This window comes from Lipotes vexillifer, unplaced genomic scaffold (genome assembly GCF_000442215.2).
Source record: "Lipotes vexillifer unplaced genomic scaffold, Lipotes_vexillifer_v1.1 scaffold231, whole genome shotgun sequence".
Lineage (NCBI taxonomy): Eukaryota > Metazoa > Chordata > Mammalia > Artiodactyla > Lipotidae > Lipotes > Lipotes vexillifer.
The window spans coordinates 2,876,904-2,899,079 of NW_006791822.1; the positions used below are offsets into that span (position 1 = coordinate 2,876,904).

Consider the following 22,176-nt stretch of genomic DNA (forward strand, 5'->3'; position numbering starts at 1 on the left):
CCCGCGTCTCCTGCATCGGCAGGCGGACTCTCAAGCACTGCGCCACCAGGGAAGCCCTGCCATATACCTTTTAATGATCCTTACAAGTTACTGAGCTAAAAATAAAAGGACCCCAGCTGACCTGGTTATGGTTATTAGAAAGTTGTTAGTTAAGATATCTGAATGAAATAAATGTTTATGTATTACAAGTAACTGAATATTTGATTGATTGATTGCCTTTTCTGCCTTCTCTTGCTAGAAGAACAGTAAATAAATACGTTTTAGAGTTTAGATTTTTTAAATAAACTACTCGGTTTTGTCATGGAGTCAGTGCTGATTCAGTTCCAATCCCTACAGCTTCTGCTTTATAGCAGTTTCTTTAATCACACGTAATGTATCTCAAAGCAAACTGAGACCCTGTTGTGATCCTGAAAGGTCTTCTGTATCAAAATAGAGAGAGAGGGAAAAGCTGGCCACTTAGGCAGGATTTCCTAGGACAGAATTTACACCTCATCTTGACCTTAACCTTTCAGAACCAGAAACTTCAAGTGAACCCTCTTGATCAGGCATGTGTGTGAATGCTGCAGGTAACAGCAGTAAGGGGCAGAGCCAGATACCTGACCCAAATCTCTATTGCCTAAGGCAGTGTTAGAGTATAGAGCCACTTCCCTATGTCAAGATGATCATCACCTTCCTTCACTTTGGGGGAAAATATGGATAGTCAAATTATAAATGGAAAATTTTGAGTGGATAATAATAAAGAAGAGTTGACCCTATGATCTAGATAACTAGTGTCACCGAACTGTAGCCAACAAGGCATCCAGTAAGGCATCTTCTTCCTTAAAAAGTGCTAGAAATACTCTGGAACAATTTGGGTCCTTTGGACTTCCTGGACACTGTCAGTGGATGCATTCATTTTTATAGACGTCTATAACATGAATTGGGCTGTATCTTTTCCACGTTGCAAGATTTAATAGATTCTGTTTGATTCTTCCTACTTTCATTTGACAAGCAAATCTTACCTATTTTGCTTTGATTTTATTAGTGGATTACTTCCAGTGGTAGTCTTAGCTCCAAAGTATGGTGGCACTGTTCTTGAGCTTCTTATATACTAATTAGATGCTAACCAAATCTGAGTGTATTAGTCCCAATTGTAGTCATACATTTTCTCTGAAGTTTTACTTATAAGCATATATGAATTTTACTGGAATCTTGACATTATTATGTGCCTTCTTTACACTGTTTTGAAAAACCTTATGCTCATTATTCAACTTGTTTTTATAGTCTGTGCCTCTTCCCTATTGAGATTTAAAGGAATCCAGTTATATAATGTTAGAAAGAAGGAAAAATAATAAAGTATGTTAATATAGTTATTGAAGAAAGTATACTAATCTGGTCCTGCTAGGCCTTATTCACTTCTTTATTCTCTTTAAGATTTGGTTCCACATGCTGAGTTGGGATATTCACCTCTCTTTGTATTAGTATGTTTCTTTCTCATTCATATTTGGATCCAATTCCTTCTTAGAGAAAGATTCTAACAGCCTTGTAAATTAATTGTGTGGGGTTTTTTCTTTGAAAACACATTTTCTGTGCATGTTAAACATGGGGAAGAGAGACATTAGCCTTCTGTAAAGTGTAATGTGATGGCTGTCAGCGTGGCTTTGTTCAAAGACCCAGACCCAAACTGCTCTGCATAAAAAAGTGCCCCAAGAGGCGGGCTAGTGATGGGGACTGATAAGGAGAACTTAAAATACCTGACTGAGCATCTCTCCTTGTGGCTACCAATAAACTCATCAAATACCTACATTAATTTTATTCCTGAAAATAATTTCCTTAAAGAATGGATCCTTGAGGAAAATCTCCTTCCCTCTTAACATCTGTATCGAATAAACATCAAGGAGTAATGTAACAAAATGCCTTCATAAAACACTGAAGCTAATTGGAAGAATTTGACATTTTACGGAAGACCAAGTTCAGTGGCTGCCCTTCTTTCAGACTTAATAAATAACTTTCTGAATAAGCGCCTTTCTTAAGAGTTGAAAATTAGGAGTTGTTTCTGTAATTTCTATTTTAGCTCTTGAGATTTGACACTTCAGACCTCAGGCAGGCAGAACGCCTTTAATTGCAGTGTGACCTTTTTTGTGTAAAGATTATACAGTTGAGCAAATTGTGTAGCCACATGTCTTTATTTTCTTCCAAGGTTACCAGAGACTTTGCCACAGGCTAAATATATAAACCTTTTTCATGAGACATCCGCCAAAAATATGAAACTCAATAATTTTTCAATGACCCTTATATTTACCATACCCAAGTGTATTATTTTCCATGAACATGTGATTTATGGGCTTCAAGGAGACTATACATTTTATAAATGTATTATTTCCTATAAAGTTTCATTTCCACGCTTGTGTAAAAGGGACCCCAGTGTGTCCCTTTTGTTGTGTAAATCAACTTATTTCATAATAAGAAATAGTTGAATAAAAGAAGGGCTGTCATTTGTCTTAAGTAAGGTACTGATAAAGCTCAGGAACAATTCTCTTTGACTTTAGAAAAATAGGTGACTTTACTAGTCAGGATTCTCCAGAGAAAAAGAACCAGAAGGAGATTTTATATATGCGTAAATGAGAGAGAGAGATAGATTCTGAGGAGTTGGCTCACATGCTTGTGAGGGCTGAGAAGTCCACAGTCTGCTGTCTGCAGACTGGAGACCCAGGAAGACCAGCGGTGTCATTGAGTTGAGTCTAAAGGCCTGAGAGCAGGGGAGCTGATTGTTGAAATCCCAGGCCCAGCGCCTGAGAAAGATAGGAGATACCCTGTTCCGGCGGGCTTGGAGGAAGCAACAAGGGGCACGTTCCTCCTTCTTCCACCTTTTGTTCTGTCGGGCCCTCAGTGGATTGGATGATGCCCTCGCACGTTGGGGAGTACAGTGTCCTTTACTGAGTCCACAGATTCCAGTGCTCGTCTTATCCAGGAACACCCTCACAGACACACCCAGAAACCATGTTTCATTTGGGCACCCTGTGGCCAGTCAAGTTGCGACATAAAATTAACTATTACAAGTGACTAAAAAAGGTAGTTAAATGTGTACCTACATTCTCTGTCATTGTGTTGTTAGGGATCACTTACGCAAACTTATTAGCATCCTTGTATTGTTGCACTTAAACGATATATTTCAATTTTTTGTGTGTCTATCTTCTCCATCAGACTGTTAGTTCTTGAGTCATAATAATAATAGCTACTATTTAGTGATTGCTTAACAGGAACCTGGTTTACATGTTTTGTTGAATAACTGAATGATTCTGGAAAATTCAGACTTTCAGGAAGCCTATAACCTAGCATGAAATAACACAATTCACGATCCTTCAATGCATTCAACAAGATTATGCTTTCTTTTTTCTTAAAGTGATTATGAAGCTAGAAATAATTTAATAGTTGATGAAATGAATAAAATAGCGGCTAACTGGTCATAGAGTTTTCATTTTCATGAATATAGTATGATGGTTAAGAACGTGAGTCTTGAGAGAGATGTCTAGGTTCAGATTCCAGCTCCGTGATCTCGGGTAAATCTGTGACTTCTCTGAGCCTCAGTTTCTTCATTTGTAAAAAGAGAATAATGAAAGAACTTACCTCAGAGAGTTGTAGTGACCAGAGTTCCTGGTACATATGCCTCCCCCACCTATTATGTGTCAGTTATTATTAGTAGTGGTGGTAGTGGGAGGAAAAGCAGTTCTCCTAATGTAGTAGAAGCAACATTGAGGCCTTCATCTTCTCCGTCATGTTCCAAGCCTTCTAGCCCAAGCCATTCTAATTATGCACCATCAAGAAAGTTGTTGGGGGATGGAGGGAATGAAAAGTGCCCACCAAACTGAGAAGGTATCTTGAGACTGAAAAACAAGGCAGGCAGCTCCATACAATCAATGGATCAGTTCATCATAGTGTAACTTACAGGGTAGGATCGGATGGACAACAATTTGGAAGCATTCACAGCTGCACTCCACACCACCGAGGGGCCGCTGGGACAATTTTATGGTTAATCTAGGGTATACGGCTATGTGCTTGGAAACAGGGAGTGCATTCCTAAGTCAAGATTTATGAATGGGTAGGCTAGTCTCAGGGGCGCTGGGAATTCGTCAGTGAAGGTCTTCATCATTGTTTGGAGCTAACAGAGCATAGAGGCCACCTGGACCTAATGATTGTTAAAAATATCTATTAACTACAAAGCCGTTGATGACGGAGAAATGATTTACCATATAGTACAGTCCTGGGGAGGGTCAGTGGAAGGACAGGAGGAACTGTATGGGCCCAAGATGGTGTCAGTTATGCTAACAACCGTACAAAAGTATGCACTCATTTTCGAATTAGCCAAAAAAGAACAACAGGTAGGTGGAAAACAGGTAGGAAGAAAAAAGCACCATGTGTTCTAAAATAAATGTAAACCTTTTGTTTGTGAAGTGTAACCAGTTCTCTACTTGAGGGGAGTTATCTAGAGTTGACCATTTTAAGTAACGTCCTACCCAGAGCTGCTAAAAAGTAGAAAACTTTTGGTCATTGCTTTCCCATCCTGAGTTTCCAGCGTTCTTGCAAGTGAATCAATCAAAATTTAATGACACTTAAAACAAGCTGAAGCTGTGTTTTTAAAATTACAGTAGTGAAGTATTCATTGTGCAGATGAAAGAGGGAATTCAGCTATAAAATTTTTTTTTAAAGTAAATAAAGTGAATAATTGAACTGTAAGAGAAGAAGGCATAGTCTATAATTTATCTGTTGTGTCTCACTCAGCATGGCTCATTACTAATGCTTGTGTTATAGCTCTTTGCCAAATTAAAGTAAATATTATGAAGAACTGATTAGGTGCTTGATGATCACAAAAAACTTTTCATTTATACATTCACATTTATCTCCTATTTTATGTGGGTATTATATTAGGTGTTCCAAATATAACAATAAGTAATCAATCTCTGTCCTCTTGGAACTTAAAGAATAGTGAAGGACTATATGTATAACTTAATTATATAATATTATATAATTATCAGGAAAAAAGCTATGACTGTAAAGTATAGGCATCATGAAATTATATACTATAGACACATATTCTAGAGTGAATGGTTTGGGATATGTGTAGTTATCCACATCTTCTTAAATGTCTCAGTTCCATTCTTGGTGCCCCACTTGATCCTGATCAATGCTCTAACGTTCACGTAAGAGATACGGCAAGTCTGTGATTTCATCCTACATCGTCATTCAGCAGCCTACAGGATAAGATTGTGTGTGGGTTTCGAGATGTGGCTCACTTTGGAAACTTTCATGTAAGCCAGAATCAGAAAGCCACTAGGCCATCTCCTTCTAGAATCAACCATCGCAGCATAGTTTGGGAGTGAGAAAGCTGCTGCCAGAACTGAAGTCTCCACAGCGGCATAACACCTGCTGGAACCACATTTTAGAAAAACAGGTTCCTCATGTGGTAGGCACTGTGTTAGTTTGAAATTCAAGTATACCTCATTGAAGAAACCAAATTTCATCTGGAGCCCTAGCTGAAAGGGAGTCAGGGAAATATATTTTTGAGCTTTCTTAACTCTTCAGAAAATGAAGGCTCACTAGGAAAAGGTTGAAATAGATGTTATGTTAATGGAGTCTTGCTACAGTATCTACCACAGAGACCAGTGAATGTTTCTCTGGTGCAGCTGAGACATAAAAAAATGGGAAAGAACTAGCTGTATGAAAACTTGGGGTGGGGGTGGATTCTAGTCAGAGGAGGAGAAACAGTAAAAGAGGCCCAGAAGTGAAAGAGAGAGCATTAATTAACCTTGAAAACAAATGGCAAAAACATAGACACCTCTCCCCACCTTGCATAAAAAAGTCAAATGATGGCAATTTCCAAAAACTCAATTTTTCATTTAGAGCATTATTGCAGTAAGTATAGAGGCTACCACGTACCCAGTCTAACCCTCCTCTGCACTCATGAGAGGCTAGGGTCCTCTGTTTAAGCCAGGAGGAGTGGAATATCCCTTCTCTCACGTGTGAGGAATCAAGCATGAAAAGCATAGTATAACCATAACAGCTAAGGAGCACCATCCATTTACCTTAAATGGTGAGAGAGTCAGAGACGGAGCTTGGGCCTGTACAGGAAGGTCACTGGCAAGATTTAGATGCCACTCACAGGGTGGCCTTGGATTCCAAAGTGAGAAGGCAGTTATAGATCCTGGAGTCCTGTGGACACAGAGATAAATTAAACCTTAGAGACAACCCCCTCATTTTACAGGTGAGAAAATGGACAGAGGTTGAACGTCTTGTTCAGGGTGACAAAGTCAGTGGGGCATCGGGACTAGAACCCCTAATAGCAAACATTCCTTTACCATGTGCTTCACCTTACTTTCAGGTTTCTCTTTTTATGATCATTATCTAATGCCAAATGCAGATGTGGTAGCTGATCTAGGATAATACCGGCTGGTGATCAGTTTATTATATAGATCCTCATCAGTCAGACGGTACTCAGAACAGCTGGTTTTCATTAAAGATCACTGAGCAGTTAAAGTATTTTTATAGCTCTGAATACTGCTTCCTTTAACCCAATCCAGTCCTACTCCCAAGGATATGTCCAGTTCCACCCGTAGTGAATTTCACTTCCAGAGTTTTGTTTTGTTTTGTTTAATTTTTGCAAGAATGGTGAAAAGGGATCAAGACATTAGAAAAAAGTCATAAAAAAGGAACTTGAATGAAGAATTTCCTCTAAAGAGTCACGAGAGGTAACTAGTTTCTTTATTAGTTTGAGTGGCAGGTATACTTAAAGAACTCAGAAGAAAAATGACTTTATACTACCAAACTGTTTGCCAGGTTGAATCTTTAACCCAGGGAGCTTTGTATATTCTTTATATTCCATATTTGGTTAATTTGACACAAATTAGAACTCACAACCCTAGAAAGACTTAACTATATTCAGATGAAGCACTAAAATATCTAATTGCTATTGCCTGAGAATTCACAGGCACTGTGCTTTCATGTGGGGAAATAAGCAGTATTGTGCAGTATTAGGTGGTATCATAGTTCCAGAAGTTCGAATTGGATTAGTCAACCATAATACATACACACATTTATAGCTTTACAGAATCTATAAAATGTTACTTGTTTGTCTTCAACATCATGATGCAACAAGTTATATTATCCCCCAAAGAAAAACAAAGTCAGAAGTCTCACTTTGCAAATTCTAACAAATCAAACGGTCAGTGAAGGAAGCTATAAAAATCCAGAATTGTATATACATAACCTCTCCCAGAAATACCACATATTTTTTCCCTGCTATTAGTAAGATGTAGACTATTTTGTTTTATAAAATGGTAAGTTAGAATGACAGGCAATATGTTTTACTTAAAATCCCCTTTATCCCAAGCCCTTGCAGGGCAGACAGAAAGTTGAATTCTCTTGTGATGGTTAGAGAAGCAGTTTACGAGAGCTTTAAATGATGTGTGACTTTCTCATGGCTTATTAGCAATCGATCCCAAGAATTCTGAACCTCTGCATCACTGACCACAAGGTTCTGAAGGAAAATGTCTGCACATCCTCCCAGGTCAGCTTAGAAAGGTTGGGTCGTGGTGTGACGTGGCTGAACAAGCAGAAGAAAAGCGTCTGCTCTCAGGAGAGAGTGGTCGGGAGTTAGAGTGTATGATGGAGCAAGGCACAAGCCATGTTGGCCGTCTTCATCCCGTAGTGTTTAGAATATCCTTTGTGGAAGGAAAGAGGGAAAACTTCCTGCTCTAAGAATAATGATGCCCTAAGGAACAAACATCTGTTCTCTTGTGCAGTGTTTAAGGGAAGCAGCTGTCATCTGCTCTGAGTTAAAAGGTGGGCCTACTCCCACCTCCACACTTCCCCATTCCCCCCAAGCTGTCTGCTCCGTCTCTATGTTGGGGGCTGGTGTAAACAGCGCTACCCTTTCTCGGAGCATTTTCAGCCCTCCTTTCTTCCCCTAGTTCAGCCCACGCATTAGCCTGCCGAAGTGACTGAACAGAAGGCGTATTTCCTCGTGAATTTTGGGCTTGGGCAAAGAGTCTTGGTTTGGAGTATGAAGAGGGTAACAATCTTTTAAAGTTTAATCAGGTCTGGTATACGTAAGTAAAACACGAGGGTCCCGATGAGCAGAGAATGTGCGCGCACCCTCAGGCTGGTAGGGGAAGTTCTAGATTGCTCCATAAGATTTTAGTAGTATTGACCTTTTTACTTCACAAAAGATGGAGGGAAGGCAGAGAAGTGATATACCAGATTCTCAGAAGAAATTTAAGGGGTTTGGAGGGAATCAAGGAAAGAACATTGGAAAGAACCTGGTTTTCTTCCCTCTGCCCCACACCAAGTTAAAGCCTCTTTTCATCACGTCAATCTCAGCCACATCTGGCTAAGGCAGTTACAGTGCTGGCAGAGTGAATAGTCAAGGGGGTGGAGGAGTGGGGTTCTTACAAGTTCTCATGCCGGCAGGGGCGCGGCAGGAAATCTAGGAGAGAAGCCTTGACAGCTTTGCTCAGTATGAGGGAGCCGGGGGGCCTCGGCTGTGGCCAGCATTGCTTCATGGGAATTGGGGCTCAACGTGGCCGGATTTTCCAGGAGATGCCAGAAATCCTGTTTTATTGTTAAAACTCTCCCAATTTTTAAATAGTACAACAAATTCGGTGGTTTTTAAAAAATATTCAGTACCAAACCAAACAAATTGGAATGCATTTGCCAGGTCTGCTAGTTTTCTAACTCAAGTTAATGGGCTCCACTCTCCTAAGAAGTTTTGGGACCTTAAAACCAGAATTTATAACTCAAATTAAGTGAAGGGAATAAGATTTTTCCCCTTCCATTCATTTAATAAATATTCATATTAACAAATATCAAAACTATCCATCAGTAGACACAGTGGATACAAAGATGTGTAAGGTACAGCCCCACTTGTCAGTCGCAGTGTACTTAGGAGACAGATAAACAAGAAATTACATTATAGTGAACTTCGTGTAATTAAACAGGTATTCCCAAGGTGGGCTTAGCTCTGAAGGGCATTTAACTCTTCTTTGGATGGGAACTGTGTCTTAAGTCCTTTAGTTAAAGAAAGTAGGAGAAGCAGGAGGTAAAAGGAACGTAGATTTAAAAAAAAAAAAAAAAGAGCAAGGTGTATTTGAAGAAATTGCAAGTGTTTTACTACAATTAAATGACTAACAAATCAAAACTGAGGATGTTAATTAAAAAAACAGATCCCTCTCCAAAAAAACAGTTTCTTAACCCATCCCAGACCTACTGAATCAGAATCACTAATTCTATTTTTTTTTTTTTTGCGGTATGCGGGCCTCTCACTGTCGTGGCCTCTCCCGTTGCGGAGCACAGGCTCCGGACGCGCAGGCTCAGCGGCCATGGCTCACGGGCGCAGCCGCTCCGTGGCACGTGGGATCCTCCCGGACCGGGACACGAACCCGTGTCCCCTGCATCGGCAGGCGGACTCTCAACCAGTGCGCCACCAGGGAAGCCCACTAATTCTATTTTTAATAGGTACCCTAGGTGATTCTTGTCGTCAGGCTTAAGTAAAGTAGGTTCTGTTGGTCTCTAGATTAGAGATTGTGTCAAATCTGAGAGCAGCATAGTCTGTCTGCATTGGAAGCCAGGCTCCAGTCCTCACCTGGCTGTGCTACCATGGGTAAGGAAGTGTTCATCCATGCTTACGTTTCTGTACTTGAAAAATGGAGCTAGAGTATCGATTTCATAAGGTTGTCTTGAGAATTAAATGTAAAATGCTTAGAACATTATCATTAACCTGCTCACCACTTATCCTCTGGGACGGGGCCAATAATTACTCAATAAGTATCTGTTGAACGAATAACACTGAGGAGGTATAAAGGGGCAGGATCACTGGAGTCCTTAATTCTGCCTACTGTTCTAGGTACAGTTACCCTCTCTCTTCCACCTGGCCTACCTGGAACCATATTAGTTACCCACATGTGGCTCAGTTTAAAAAAAAAAAAATGGAGTAACTTCTACATTAAAAGATTTCTAGTATATGACATTAAAAGGAAAAAGGATAAACACAGTGTGCTATTTCCCCATAGCAAAGCAAGAAAACTTTGTGAATCACTGCTGCTTTAACAGCTTTATCTCACTTTCTTCTTCTCCCCTTACCTAAGGCTGCCACGGTACCATCTGCCCAGACCCTTAAAATCACCGACTTCAGCTTCAGTGACTTTGAGCTGTCTGACCTGGAAACGGCACTCTGCACAATCCGGATGTTCACTGATCTCAACCTTGTGCAGAACTTCCAGATGAAACACGAGGTAGGAATGCAGTGATGTCCTCTGGAAAGTGTGTGTGTGTGTGTGTGTGTGTGTATGTGTGTGTAAGAGAGAGAATTAGTTTTGGACGCTAGTATGGAATAAGGATTTTTAAGTTTCAGAGATTGATATACTGTCACCTAATGCATACCCAGGGTGTTTAAAGAAAAGTTATCAACCATTAAAAAGACATGTATTGGGTTCCCACATGTATCAAGCACCAGGCTGAAGAATAGGGGAGAATATTCCCAACAGTGAGAGCAGCATGTGCAAAGGCAGGATGACAGAGAGCGGAGGGTGGAGGCACGGAGCACTGGTGAGGGGGTGAGAGTGGTGAGAAAAGCAACCAAGAAGCAGATTCTGTAGAACCTTGTACACTGTTCAGAGGAATGTGGATTTTATCCTGAAAACAATGGTGAGTCACTGAGGAATTTTAAGTAGGGAAGTAACATGATCTGATTGCGGAGGTTACGATAACACAGTAGAAAGAAGGACCAAAACAGAGTGAACTCCTTTGGAAATGAGGGAGTGAAGAGGTTGATGTGAAGCCAAGCTCTTGGTTCAAACAGGGTCACCCATATGGAGTGAAGATGAAAACTGATTTTAACCCCCGTCGATTACCTTATTCGCCTCTCAGAAAATAGCAAGACTGAAATCAATACCTTCTAATACCAGTTGGGAGATATCAGGGAATTCTATTCTGTTTCATAATGGCTACGTGTATCCCATCAAAGAATAAGGGAGAATAGAAAGGCCGATATGAAAAAAAAATTCAGTAATTTGCCTTTAAAACTACTTTTTTACAGTCAGTTGAATGTCTAGTCTCCTCGTACAGATTTCCTATCTGGAAATGTAAATACCTTGAAGGCCTCCACTATCCAGCAATCCATTCATTCATAAAATGAAAATGTATTAACAGTAAGCTGTGTATCCTGTACTGTGCTAGGTACACATTTCAGTGACGAGTCGTCCCTGCTCTGAAAGCCTCACTGAGGCATGAAAACTGAGGGCTAATATAGCTAAGGTTAATACAGTGTCATTTCTGGTATTACTGGGGGCCCGAATCTAGTTCTTTCTTTAATTTAACTGAAGTTTATATTACTCTTGGGTGAAAACAAAGACCAACTGTCTGTAGACTCTTCTCTAGTAATACTTCACTCCTATAAGAGCGTGTTGATTAAGAGATACCATATCATTTAATTATTTTAAGAAGCTCTCAGGAAAGGTTCTTTGGTTATTATTGTCCCTGTCTTACAAATGAAGAAATTGACATAGCATGGTGGAGTAGAAAGTTCATGCATTTTGAGTCATAGCTCGACTAGTGATCTCTTATTTCTTTGGGCAGTTAATCTCTCACATTCTCAGTTTTGTAATCTGTTAATTGGGAATAGTGGTATGACCTCCCCAACGGGAGTCCCGTGAGAATTACACATGCATCTGTGAGATTGTCTATTTGCATGCATGTGTATGTGTGCACACTTGTATATTTCGATTAATACACAGGTGTAGAGTACATGTCAGTTATCCCTTCCTTAGACCAAATTTGACCATGGTTATATTTCCCTATCATATTTCTCTGTTGAAGGTTATAGGGCTCATTTTAAAAAGCCTTTTCTATTAATGGAATGAAGATCTCATTTAGAGCCGGAAGTTCTAAATGCAAATCTCAGTTCTGCTTCTTGCTAGTCACGGGACTTGTAAACCTAGATAGCGACTCAAATCCCTTTCCATTCCTGAGATCGCCCATACTTTACACTAAGTGCTGATTCTGTTGAAAGGGCCTGGACAGAACAGGAATATGATCCTTGTACCTATTTATGAAATTCTTATATAAGTTGATTTATTTCTTATTTCTTAAAAACATAAGCTTTTAGATAGCATTTGAGTGTTGGGTATGAAGATAGTCACTGAGAATTTCTTTTACAGTCTTTATTTTTACCTTTCCTTGAATGTTTATCCATTAGGCAGATATTTCTCCTCAATGTCTCATTCATCTACTCTCCTTTTCTGTTTGAATAACTACTATTCTAATTCCGGCCAACATCAACACGAACATTGCTATTATTCTGGTTGGCCTTCCTGCCTTAGTGACTCTTGTGTTTTGTTTATTTGAGATATTATTGTCACTGTACATTTCAGATATAATTTTAGGATGATAAAATTAAAATGTTACTGCTAGAGAGGATGTTAAGCACCATGAAGTACCCCGACAAAGAATACTTCCTACTGAAAGTTATGTCAGATCTTCCTGTCTCTGCTTGGCTTCCAAATCTTGAGTTACTCTCCTATAATTCTTGCTGATCTCTGAGGCAGATTCTTCAACTCTACTCCAACAAATCTGCATGTGCTGTACTTGTTTTCTTTGACCTTCTGTCTTTTATGTGTCATTCCTGCCCTGAATGGACAGGATGGCTCCACTTCCAAGTCTGCTCCAAGTATGTTGTGCCATAACATACTTTTCCTTAGAGCCTGACTTAAAAATCTCTATTTCTGGGAGAACCCTAGGATTGACTTCATGCCACTTGGAATGCTATTGACAGTTTATAAATTTGTGCTCTCATTTTTATGTGAATTTATTTCCTTTATATGTGCGCTTTTGTTACTTTCACTCACTACTGATTGAAATTCTTGAAGGCAGGAGCTGAGCTGTATTTTTTCTTTCTTCGCTTTCTCCCATAGCATCTTAAGGATGCCGTGCAGGACTTAGGAAGCCTTTGTAATGTTGGAGACTGATTCAGTGTGTTGAGCATGCTCCCTAGGGTCTTCCAAACTGCACATAATTATTCAGTAGTCCTGTACAAAAGATTGTACTACAGATGTGAACACGCCAGGCATATCCACCAAGCATTAAGCAAATATGACCATAATTTTCCTAAATGCTGTTAAGAACATTTGATAACAGAATCCAAACCTGTACTTGAATCTAGTTACTAATTAGATACAGTTGGGTATCCATTGGGTTACCTAGTTCAATAGGCCTATTTCCATAGAAGCAGTATAGGGAGTTCCCTGGCGGTCCAGTGGTTAGGACTCAGCGCTTTCACTGCCATGGCCCAGGTTTAATCCCTGTTCGGGGAACTAAGATCCCACAAGCCACGCAGCGTGGCCAGATAAAAAAAAAGAAGCAGCAGCAGCAGAATAGAGTAGTCCATCAGGAATTAGGTTTCATAGAGTCATTTTGGTCATTATTTCACATTATATGCATAAGTGCCTATTTAATTATATCTACAGATTTATGATTAGTAAAGAGATATGTCCATAGGTTAAATTTCTGGGTTTTCCTGCTTATTTTCCTTGACTCTTTAATTAATCACCAGTAATTTTCTATGACACTTCACTTCCTAAGCATATCAAAGAAAGTTAATTGCTCTTACTTAAAATTCTCCTAATAAGATGAATCTATCATCTTCGGGGTCGACTTTGTTGAGAAATGGTCATGCTGCAGTGTACTTCACGTTAGCACGTCAGCCTTAGGCATACGGAAATCCTCTGGGAAATATGGTTACTCAGGGGTGAAAGAGCTAGGGGACATTTGGGTTCTTTTTATCAGAATTCCCTGTGAACTGCGTCATAGAACAGGAACAAAGAGACCTGAAAAGAAAAGGGAGGATATGAAAGCATTGATTTTTCTGCCAAATCCTCTATAAACAATTTCTACCAACAAAGAAGAAACCTTGTTTTTGGCCTACTTTTGCAGCCAATCAAACTGTGTTGAATATTGTTAAAGCAACATTCGTTTCCCTGGTACTTTTTCTATTCCCCAGGGCAATGCCCTTTGTGTTTGAAATATCTCCAGTGATACACGTAGGGAGAAGCACATATTTATTTTTAGAGATCCCCAAAAGTATAGTAAATCATTCAGTATTGAAGAGAGGCAGACTCTGATGCTAACACAAACACAAAATTATCAAGCTTACAGCCCATGAGTCCCTGGGGATTGTACTGAATATACCACTTAGGAGTTGAGTTAAACCCAGCTTGTGAGATTTTTCTGAAATCTATCCTTTTTTTCCCCATCTTTTAAAATATGTGTATAACACACACACACACACACACACACACACACACACCCCAGGGCTTTATGTTGCATATATTATTTTTTGTTAATTACTTCTTGGTAACCAAGCAGTAACTCTGCCTGAATATTTAAGCGTAGTTTAAAAGGGACAAAGATTGGGACTTGGAGCTCCAGTTTGTCCTTGGAGCTCCAGTTTGTCCTTGGACATGTGCTGTGTGCCTTGCCCCCAAGCCATCCCCAGAGCCTTGCACAATTACCTTTGCGGATGTACAGAATGGGAGCATGAGAAGAACTGGAGACTGGCTGCTTGCATGGCTCCCTGAGAGTGAATTCATGCATGTGTGACTGCCTACTTGGACTCTCCTAATTGATGACACATGGACATAATATCTTTTAAAAAGCTAGTCTGTGCCCTACCCATGACAAAAGTACCTTTCTTCGAGCTGCCTTGCATTTCACATCTAATTTAGTTAGCACGGTGGTTTGCATGGTAGGCTCTGAAGTCAAACTGCTGAGGTTTGACTTTTGGGCCCACCCTTTACAAGTACTGTGACCTTAGGCAAGTCTCTGAATGTCACTTTCCTCATCTGTACAATAATCAAAATGGTAGTGCCTCCCTCAGAGTCCCGGGATTTAGATGTAAATGCTTTGTACAGTGCATGAAGATTAATAAATGTGTGATAAACGTCAGCAGTTATTTTTACTACTTACGCTTTATTTCCTAAAGGTTCTTTGCAGGTGGATTTTAAGTGTTAAGAAGAACTATCGGAAGAATGTTGCCTATCATAATTGGAGACATGCCTTTAATACAGCTCAGTGCATGTTTGCTGCACTAAAAGCAGGCAAAATTCAGGTACTTCTTAGAGCCATTTATATATTTAAGATATTTTGTTGCTTTGCTGCAAGTATACAGCATATTCTTTCAAGTGTTTTTTAATGTGCACTAATGACGATTGAGAATAATATTTAATGCCACTTACAAAATAAATTATATTTTGTTAATTAAGGAAGACTGGTATGGCAAAATAATTTCTAATTGTCTTTCATATATAATATATATGTGGCCTATTTTAAAAATCTTTAAAATAGCTTCATGTTAAACTTAACAGCCTTTGGGCAAATAAACACTTCCTTCAGAAGAAAACTCTACAATATAAGAAAAGTATCAAATTTCTCATGTTCACATTCAACCTGCTCCATAGTAGAATTCCTCAAAAACCACTCAGGTCCTGAACTTGGCTCCATAGATGAGTCCAGGGTTCTCTGTCACATTTTCTCTGGAGCACTCTGTTAATTTTATAAGTACTATTTCATGGAAAAGGTTTTGGTCTCATATACATTGACCAGAGACTGTTTACAGGAAGATCAATGCAGAAAACTTTCAAGTAATTCGTTCTTTTCCACGCCAAAATGTTCGTATCTCTGTCCTTAGATTCTAACTTCAGTGGGAATCGACAAGTTATTCTATGTCAGTGATTCCAGGCATACATCCATGCTCTTTTTTATTTAATAAATTCTAAAAATGTTATTCTCTGTCTCTACTTTCATAGAGTGCACATTTTAGCTGGCTAGAGCTAAAAAAAAGTGATTGTTGTCCAAGAAGCCATATCAGATACCATAGTAGTACTTTCCTGCCATAGCAAACATTTATAAGAAATAGGGTGGGGCTTCCCTGGTGGCACAGTGGTTGAGAATCTGCCTGCTAATGCAGGGGACACGGGTTCGAGCCCTGGTCTGGGAAGATCCCACATGCCGCGGGGCAACTAGGCCCGTGAGCCACTACTACTGAGCCTGCGCGTCTGGAGCCTGTGCTCCGCAACAAGAGAGGCCACGATAGTGAGAGGCCCGTGCACCGCGATGAAGAGAGTGGACCCCGCTTGCCACAACTAGAGAAAGCCCTGGCACAGAAAACGAAGACCCAACACAGCAAAAATAAATTAATTAATTAATAAACTCCTACCCCCAGCATCTTCTTTAAATATATATATATATATATATATATGTTGACTATAGGTGGACAGGTTATTGATTATTTGAGGCATTTGAACTTTTTCTGTTGATAATGATAATCCCATTCTGAAAACAAAGTACGACTGATTTGCCTGCAGAATAGGATTCCAGCGTGAGTCCTATGTGACTAGAAAGCACATATGTAAAGCACTAAGGAGAAAACCACGTGATTGGTGGAAAGAGGTGGTATAATGCACTTTACCAAACTGTTCTTTCTCTTTCTTTCTTCGACTCTTCGGTCGTGCAGAACAGGCTGACTGACCTGGAGATACTCGCACTGCTGATTGCTGCCTTAAGCCACGATTTGGATCACCGCGGTGTGAATAACTCTTACATACAGCGGTAAGGCATTCACCCCAGCAACAGAAGAGATTATTTCTTTTAAATTGTAGTTTTAAAAGTAAAAGCCACAGCATAATTTGATGGTACAAAATTTCAGTTGGTCAAGGTCCCATAACATACTCTGGTTTTATTTAAGGGAAATGGAAAAAATAATGCAAGTCCAATATTGTGTTGGTAACATCTCTGGCCTGAAGTTCGAAAACTATTTATGTTGAGAATCTTATTTCATTAGATAATTACCAAGCATTTTGCTTTTGTTTATATACACCCAGCTTAGGAGCTTCATTGGAAAACTGTTAAGATTAGATCAGAAAAGGTAGAATTTCACCCTGGAATAAAAGATAATATTTGAAAAGTGCTTAGCTCTATCCTAAGTACTTAGTAAATGCTGCCTAGAAAGAGGCTTTTGGTCTTAGCGAAGGCAGTGGAATACAGTGTTGGAGACTTTGGCTCTGGGGTCAGACTTGGATTCAAATCCTACCTCTGTCACAGAGTTCCTGTGTGACCATGGGCAGGAAACTCATCTCTCTACACCTCCATTTCCTGGCTTGTGAAATCGAGATAACAGCATTCCTACCTCATAGGGTTCATATAAGTTTTAAGACATAACACACATCACTACCAGGTAGAATGCCTGGTACATATCTAAGTGTTAAATAAATCTTAGGAGCAGAAGCCTGCATTTTGGCTGATTTTGCGAGTAAGATACTAACTCTTCAGACGAGCTTTTCAGGCTCCCTTCTGGACCACGCTTAAGTAACATTTGCAGTGACAAACGAGATAATAAAGGTGATATCACTTTTCATCAGATTTTTGAGCCACTGTGACATTTTTATTTTCTTGAAGCAAGTTAGTTGAAAGGCATACATTTTAATGGTGAAATCTCTTACTACAGAGCATTTTTAAGGTATGCAAGTGATTCAACTAATGCATAGATCTCTCTAGGAAATTCCACATGTCTGATATCTTGAGGGAATTTCAGAAAGCTCTCTAATCACATTCCCTTTATCTAAATACAGTAAACGGAAAACTTCATGTAAAAAGAATTGTAGCGATGTAGCAACCGTGTCCTCTGCTGACCTTTGATGGGAAAAGATAGCAAGCTCTTGCCTGACTATCAGAGGCTTGCTGTCTCCTCTTTAACGTCTAATGTTTTGGAGAACTGACTGGGTGACATGTCCTTTGTACCCTGTGCTTTGTCATGTGATTGTGGTCCTGAGCCTCACATCAACACAGGAGTAATTATGCAAGGAAACAACGACGTGAAAAGATTTACAGCGCAGAGTCAAGCACAGCCTACGGATAAGAGCCAGCGGTGCTGCCTTCTCTTCCTGCCTCAGCACTGAACATCATATCATTAGGATATGGATTATTAGTGTATGGATTGCCATACTGCCCTGCTTTGGAGTGAAAAAAACCACTAAGCTATTTTTTCCTTTGTTTATTTAAAACTAATTACCCGGAAAAACATCTGGAGAAACGTCATCCTCTCTTTGAAAAAAAAAAGTCCTGGGAAAAAGTCAGACTGCACAATCTTGCTTTCACATACACCACAGAGCAGACTTACACTAAGTAATAATAACTTTTAAAAAAATTAAAGAAGTTTCAGAGATATTTATTTCTTCCTACATCCTTGTGGTTTGAGTAAAGGAAACCAAGAGTTTCCCAGGGATGTTTCTTTTTTTTCTTTCCTTAGTGGTAAACGAGTGATACCTCCAGTAGGATTTTCTTAACCAGGGGACTCTTTGGAGACTAAGAGTATCAGAAACATTTCCATATAAAGAACTAACTTCTAAAAAGGTGTACTGTGGCCAGACCTCATCAGATATTCAAACACTCTGTAAAGAAAACCAAAACAGTAAGACACAAAAATAAAAGTAATATATCAAAAAGCCCTCATATGGTAGCAAAGTTAGAAACTGAACTCTGTCATGTGTTCTTGTTGAACATCTTTTCAGAAAATTAAATTGAAGTAAGATATTCCTTGTTTAGGAAACTGTTTTGCTTCATTATCTGATTCTTTGATTCCTTCTTGGCTTAGGAAGATTGCCATTATGAAGAGCGCTTCAAGTATGCCAGTGAGAAATTTGGGAGATCACTGCTTGTGCTTTCTTCTCCCACATGGATGGATGGAGGGGAGAGTGATTCCAGATAGTTATTGAATTATTCTTTTAAAAATAGGCAGTCATAGGAACAAAATGGCTGAAGCGCAGACATCTGCTTATGTAGAGAAATTTCCCCACGTTAGGCCTGCCGTCAATATAAGAGGACTCTTGTAGATGCATTTACTTGGTTAGATTCAGGACTGGTGTTTTATAAATATAGTGAAATTATCCTACATTTTAGGCAAAGAGATAATGTGCAGTTACTGGGGCCTGGTACTTTGCTAGGCAGAAAAAGAGCTATAAAAGTATAAAATTCGGCTTCTGTTATCAAGGAATTTTCAGTTTCATGAAACAATGGTGATTAATGCCAGAAAGTATCTAGTAAGTCCTGTGTTGTTTGATAACGTGGCTGTAAGTGGTCAGTAGAGAAGGAGGCTGACGATGATCAGCGTAGCCCATCCTTATTGTTAATGGAGGAGGTGAGACTGCAGCCAGATCTCTGAAGTGTGTAGGATTTGGAGAGGGGAGAGCATGAAGGTACTCCAGGAACACCATGAAGTGGGCACATTCACGGAACAGACATGATGGCTAGTCTGACTGGTCAGAAGGCTCACTGACTAGGGATGGAAAGTAAGAGGATGAACAAGTGGAAGTTAGAAGACCCTTCCGAGGGAGAGCTGGAAAACCAAGCCGTGCATTTTATATTCGGTGTAGTGAAAAGACAAGGAGCCATTGCTGCAGTGGGTAATGAAGACATTGTTTAGGAAGAAAAGTCTGTAAGTAAGGTACAAGGTAAATGGGTAATAATTAGAACCACAGAGTTCAGCCAGAAAGCTGTTAGGTAGGGGAAGCCAGGTGTATGTGAACATCACATATTAGCTAGAGAAAGGAAGAGACTGAAGGAGAAAATTGTTTAAATATTGAACAGCTAGTTATATGCAGGAAGGAAGGGGGAAAATCATGACTCTGGGTCCAAGAAATTAACAATGATGGTGCCGCTGATAACAATGGAGAACTGAGAAGTGTGTATGCATGTGTGTGTCCTTTGGGAGGGAGGATGGAGGGGAAAGGAGTTTTGGCAATGAGGAGAAAGTAATACATAGTATGGTGGTTAGAAGAGGTAAAATGACCAAATGAATGTTTTTTTCAAGATCAGAGATTCAGCAAAATCAATAAAAAATTTCCTGGTACGGACAATCAGATCATGTATAGTTGTCCTGGAAGAACTTGCCCTGTACCATGGTCCTCTCTGCTCTGTGACAGAGGAACGGGAGTGAGCTAAGGTCGTGAATAGGCACGGTGGTAACAGGGTCAGCAGGCTCCTAGAGGCTTAAAAGAGCAGTAAAGACAGCACAGGAATCACAATTTGTGAAGTTCACCCTGAGGAGAGTCTATTTTAGCCAGTGAGATCATCCTTGGTAAGGTCGGAGGGCTTGAGAGACTAGAGATCTGAATATGAATAAAGTGCAAGTTCAGTTAGTTGCTAATAATAATAGTAATAATAATAATAATAGAAGCTAACACTTAATATAGGTCTTATCCCATGGCATTTGGAACTCCTTCTAGCACTTATGTACATGAGCTCATTTGGTCCTTAGACGACCACGCAGGAGCTGTGATGGTTATGGTGCAAATTCAAATCCTGACTCCTCTCACCTTGTGACCTTGGGCAAGTCATTTAAACTCCCTCTCTCTGTTTCCTTCTCTGTATAGTAGAATAATGACAGTGCCTGTCTCACAGGGTTTCTTATAAGGATTAAGGAGTATAAGTAGATGTAAAGTGCTTGGAACAGTACCTGGCACAGACTACATGCTCAACACGTTTTAGCTATTTCCACAGGGGGATACTGTTAAGGACAGATCGGAGTTGAAGATCTTGCTTTTTTTTCCCCAGGGAGTAGCAAAGAGACTATTCCTGGTAGCAGCTAGGAGCTGTGGAACAAAAAAGGGACTGTCTATTGTTGATGTGAAAAAAGGACAATCAGCAGAGTCAAGGAGGTCCGAGAACTGGGGTCACAAGGTCAAATGAATCATCAACTTGAATATCTGTGATCACAGAGAATAGGAACATAAAATAACCCCTGACTCATAGAAGGCAATAGTGATGATTTGGATAGAAATTGTGAAGTTAAGAATTAAATGGGTTGGGACTTCCCTGGTTGCGCAGTGGTTGGGAATCCGCCTGCCAATGCAGTGGACACAGGTTCGATCCCTGGTCCAGGAAGGTCCCACGTGCCGCGGAGCAACTAAGCCACAACTGCTGAGCCCGCATGCTGCAACTGCTAAAGTCCGTGCACCTAGAGCCCGTGCTCTGCAACGAGAAGCCACTGCAATGAGAAGCAACAAAGAGTAGCCCCCCGCTCACTGCAACTAGAGAAAAGCCCGTGTGCAGCAACAAAGACCCAATGCAGCCAAAAAATAATAAAAAAAAATTTTTTTTAATGTCAAATTTAAAAATAAATAAATACATTACCAAAAAAAAAAAAAAAAAAAAGAATTAAATGGGTTGACATGGGTCACAAAGAGTAGCTAAGAGATTTGAGCCCAGAGCAATATATATGGATGAGAAGCCAGATTAAGGACAGTTGTTAGAATCAGTGAAAAGGAGTACTGTGCTGGGGTGGCTGTGTTTTTCTCACAGAACTTTCATTTTCTATTGATTTCTAAGGTTCTGTACTTCTGAGACATTGGTTTGATTTCTGCATTGGCATCCTTATGCCACTCTCAGAGATGGACCAACAACTGCAGGACAAGAGGAGATGCAGGGAGGGCGTGCTAGCCCATGACTGCTCACTGACGTGTGGGAATAACCCAGCAGCAGGAGTGGTTTAATGGGTCCTTGTGACACACCCTCAAATAAAGAGGCAACGAAGCCTTGTGTTTGAAAGAGTAAAAAGTAGCAGGATATAGAATGCATTGGTTTCCATGAATATCTTTGTAAATGGGAAATTTGGGGAATTTGTCACCCTTTCATTGATTCATAAATCCATATTTTTAGAATGTAAGTAAAGGCAAACACATAATTTGCATTCATCTGTCTCACAAGCCAAGAATTTTCTCTAATGTGAAACCGTCTTTTCTGCACTGTCTAAAAATGTAATGTGCGTCAGAAGTTTTAAACATGTCTGTGTTATATCCACCTAATCGCGTTTCTAGTCCAGCTTCTAACTGGGTCGGTGAGTGGATACTGTGTGCAGAGTGCTGTGGGTCACAAGCCAGTGTGATGCAGTGAAAAGGATGCGTGTGAATCCCGGCTCTGCCTTTTCTGTTGACCTTGAACAAGTTAGATAATCTCTCTGAACCTTTGGTCATCTAAAAAACAAATGCTAAAATGCCAGTTTTGGAGGTCTCAGCCTGGGTCACCCAGGAGGCACAGCCTGAGACAAAAGCTGGCGTGCATATAGCTTATTAGCGCGTTTGATCCCAGGGAGCAGGAATACAG

At 40.0% G+C, this 22,176-nt stretch overlaps 1 protein-coding gene across 2 annotated transcripts in view; it reads left to right on the top strand.

Moving 5' to 3' along the window:
• Positions 1-22,176, top strand: part of PDE5A (phosphodiesterase 5A) — a 145,998-nt gene that overhangs the window by 103,921 nt on the left and 19,901 nt on the right. For both annotated transcript variants that reach the window (XM_007464845.1, XM_007464846.1), the window contains exons 12-14: positions 10,116-10,262; positions 15,005-15,130; positions 16,535-16,629. In XM_007464845.1, coding sequence (XP_007464907.1) covers positions 10,116-10,262; positions 15,005-15,130; positions 16,535-16,629 — 368 coding nt within the window. The remainder of the gene's footprint in view (positions 1-10,115; positions 10,263-15,004; positions 15,131-16,534; positions 16,630-22,176) is intronic.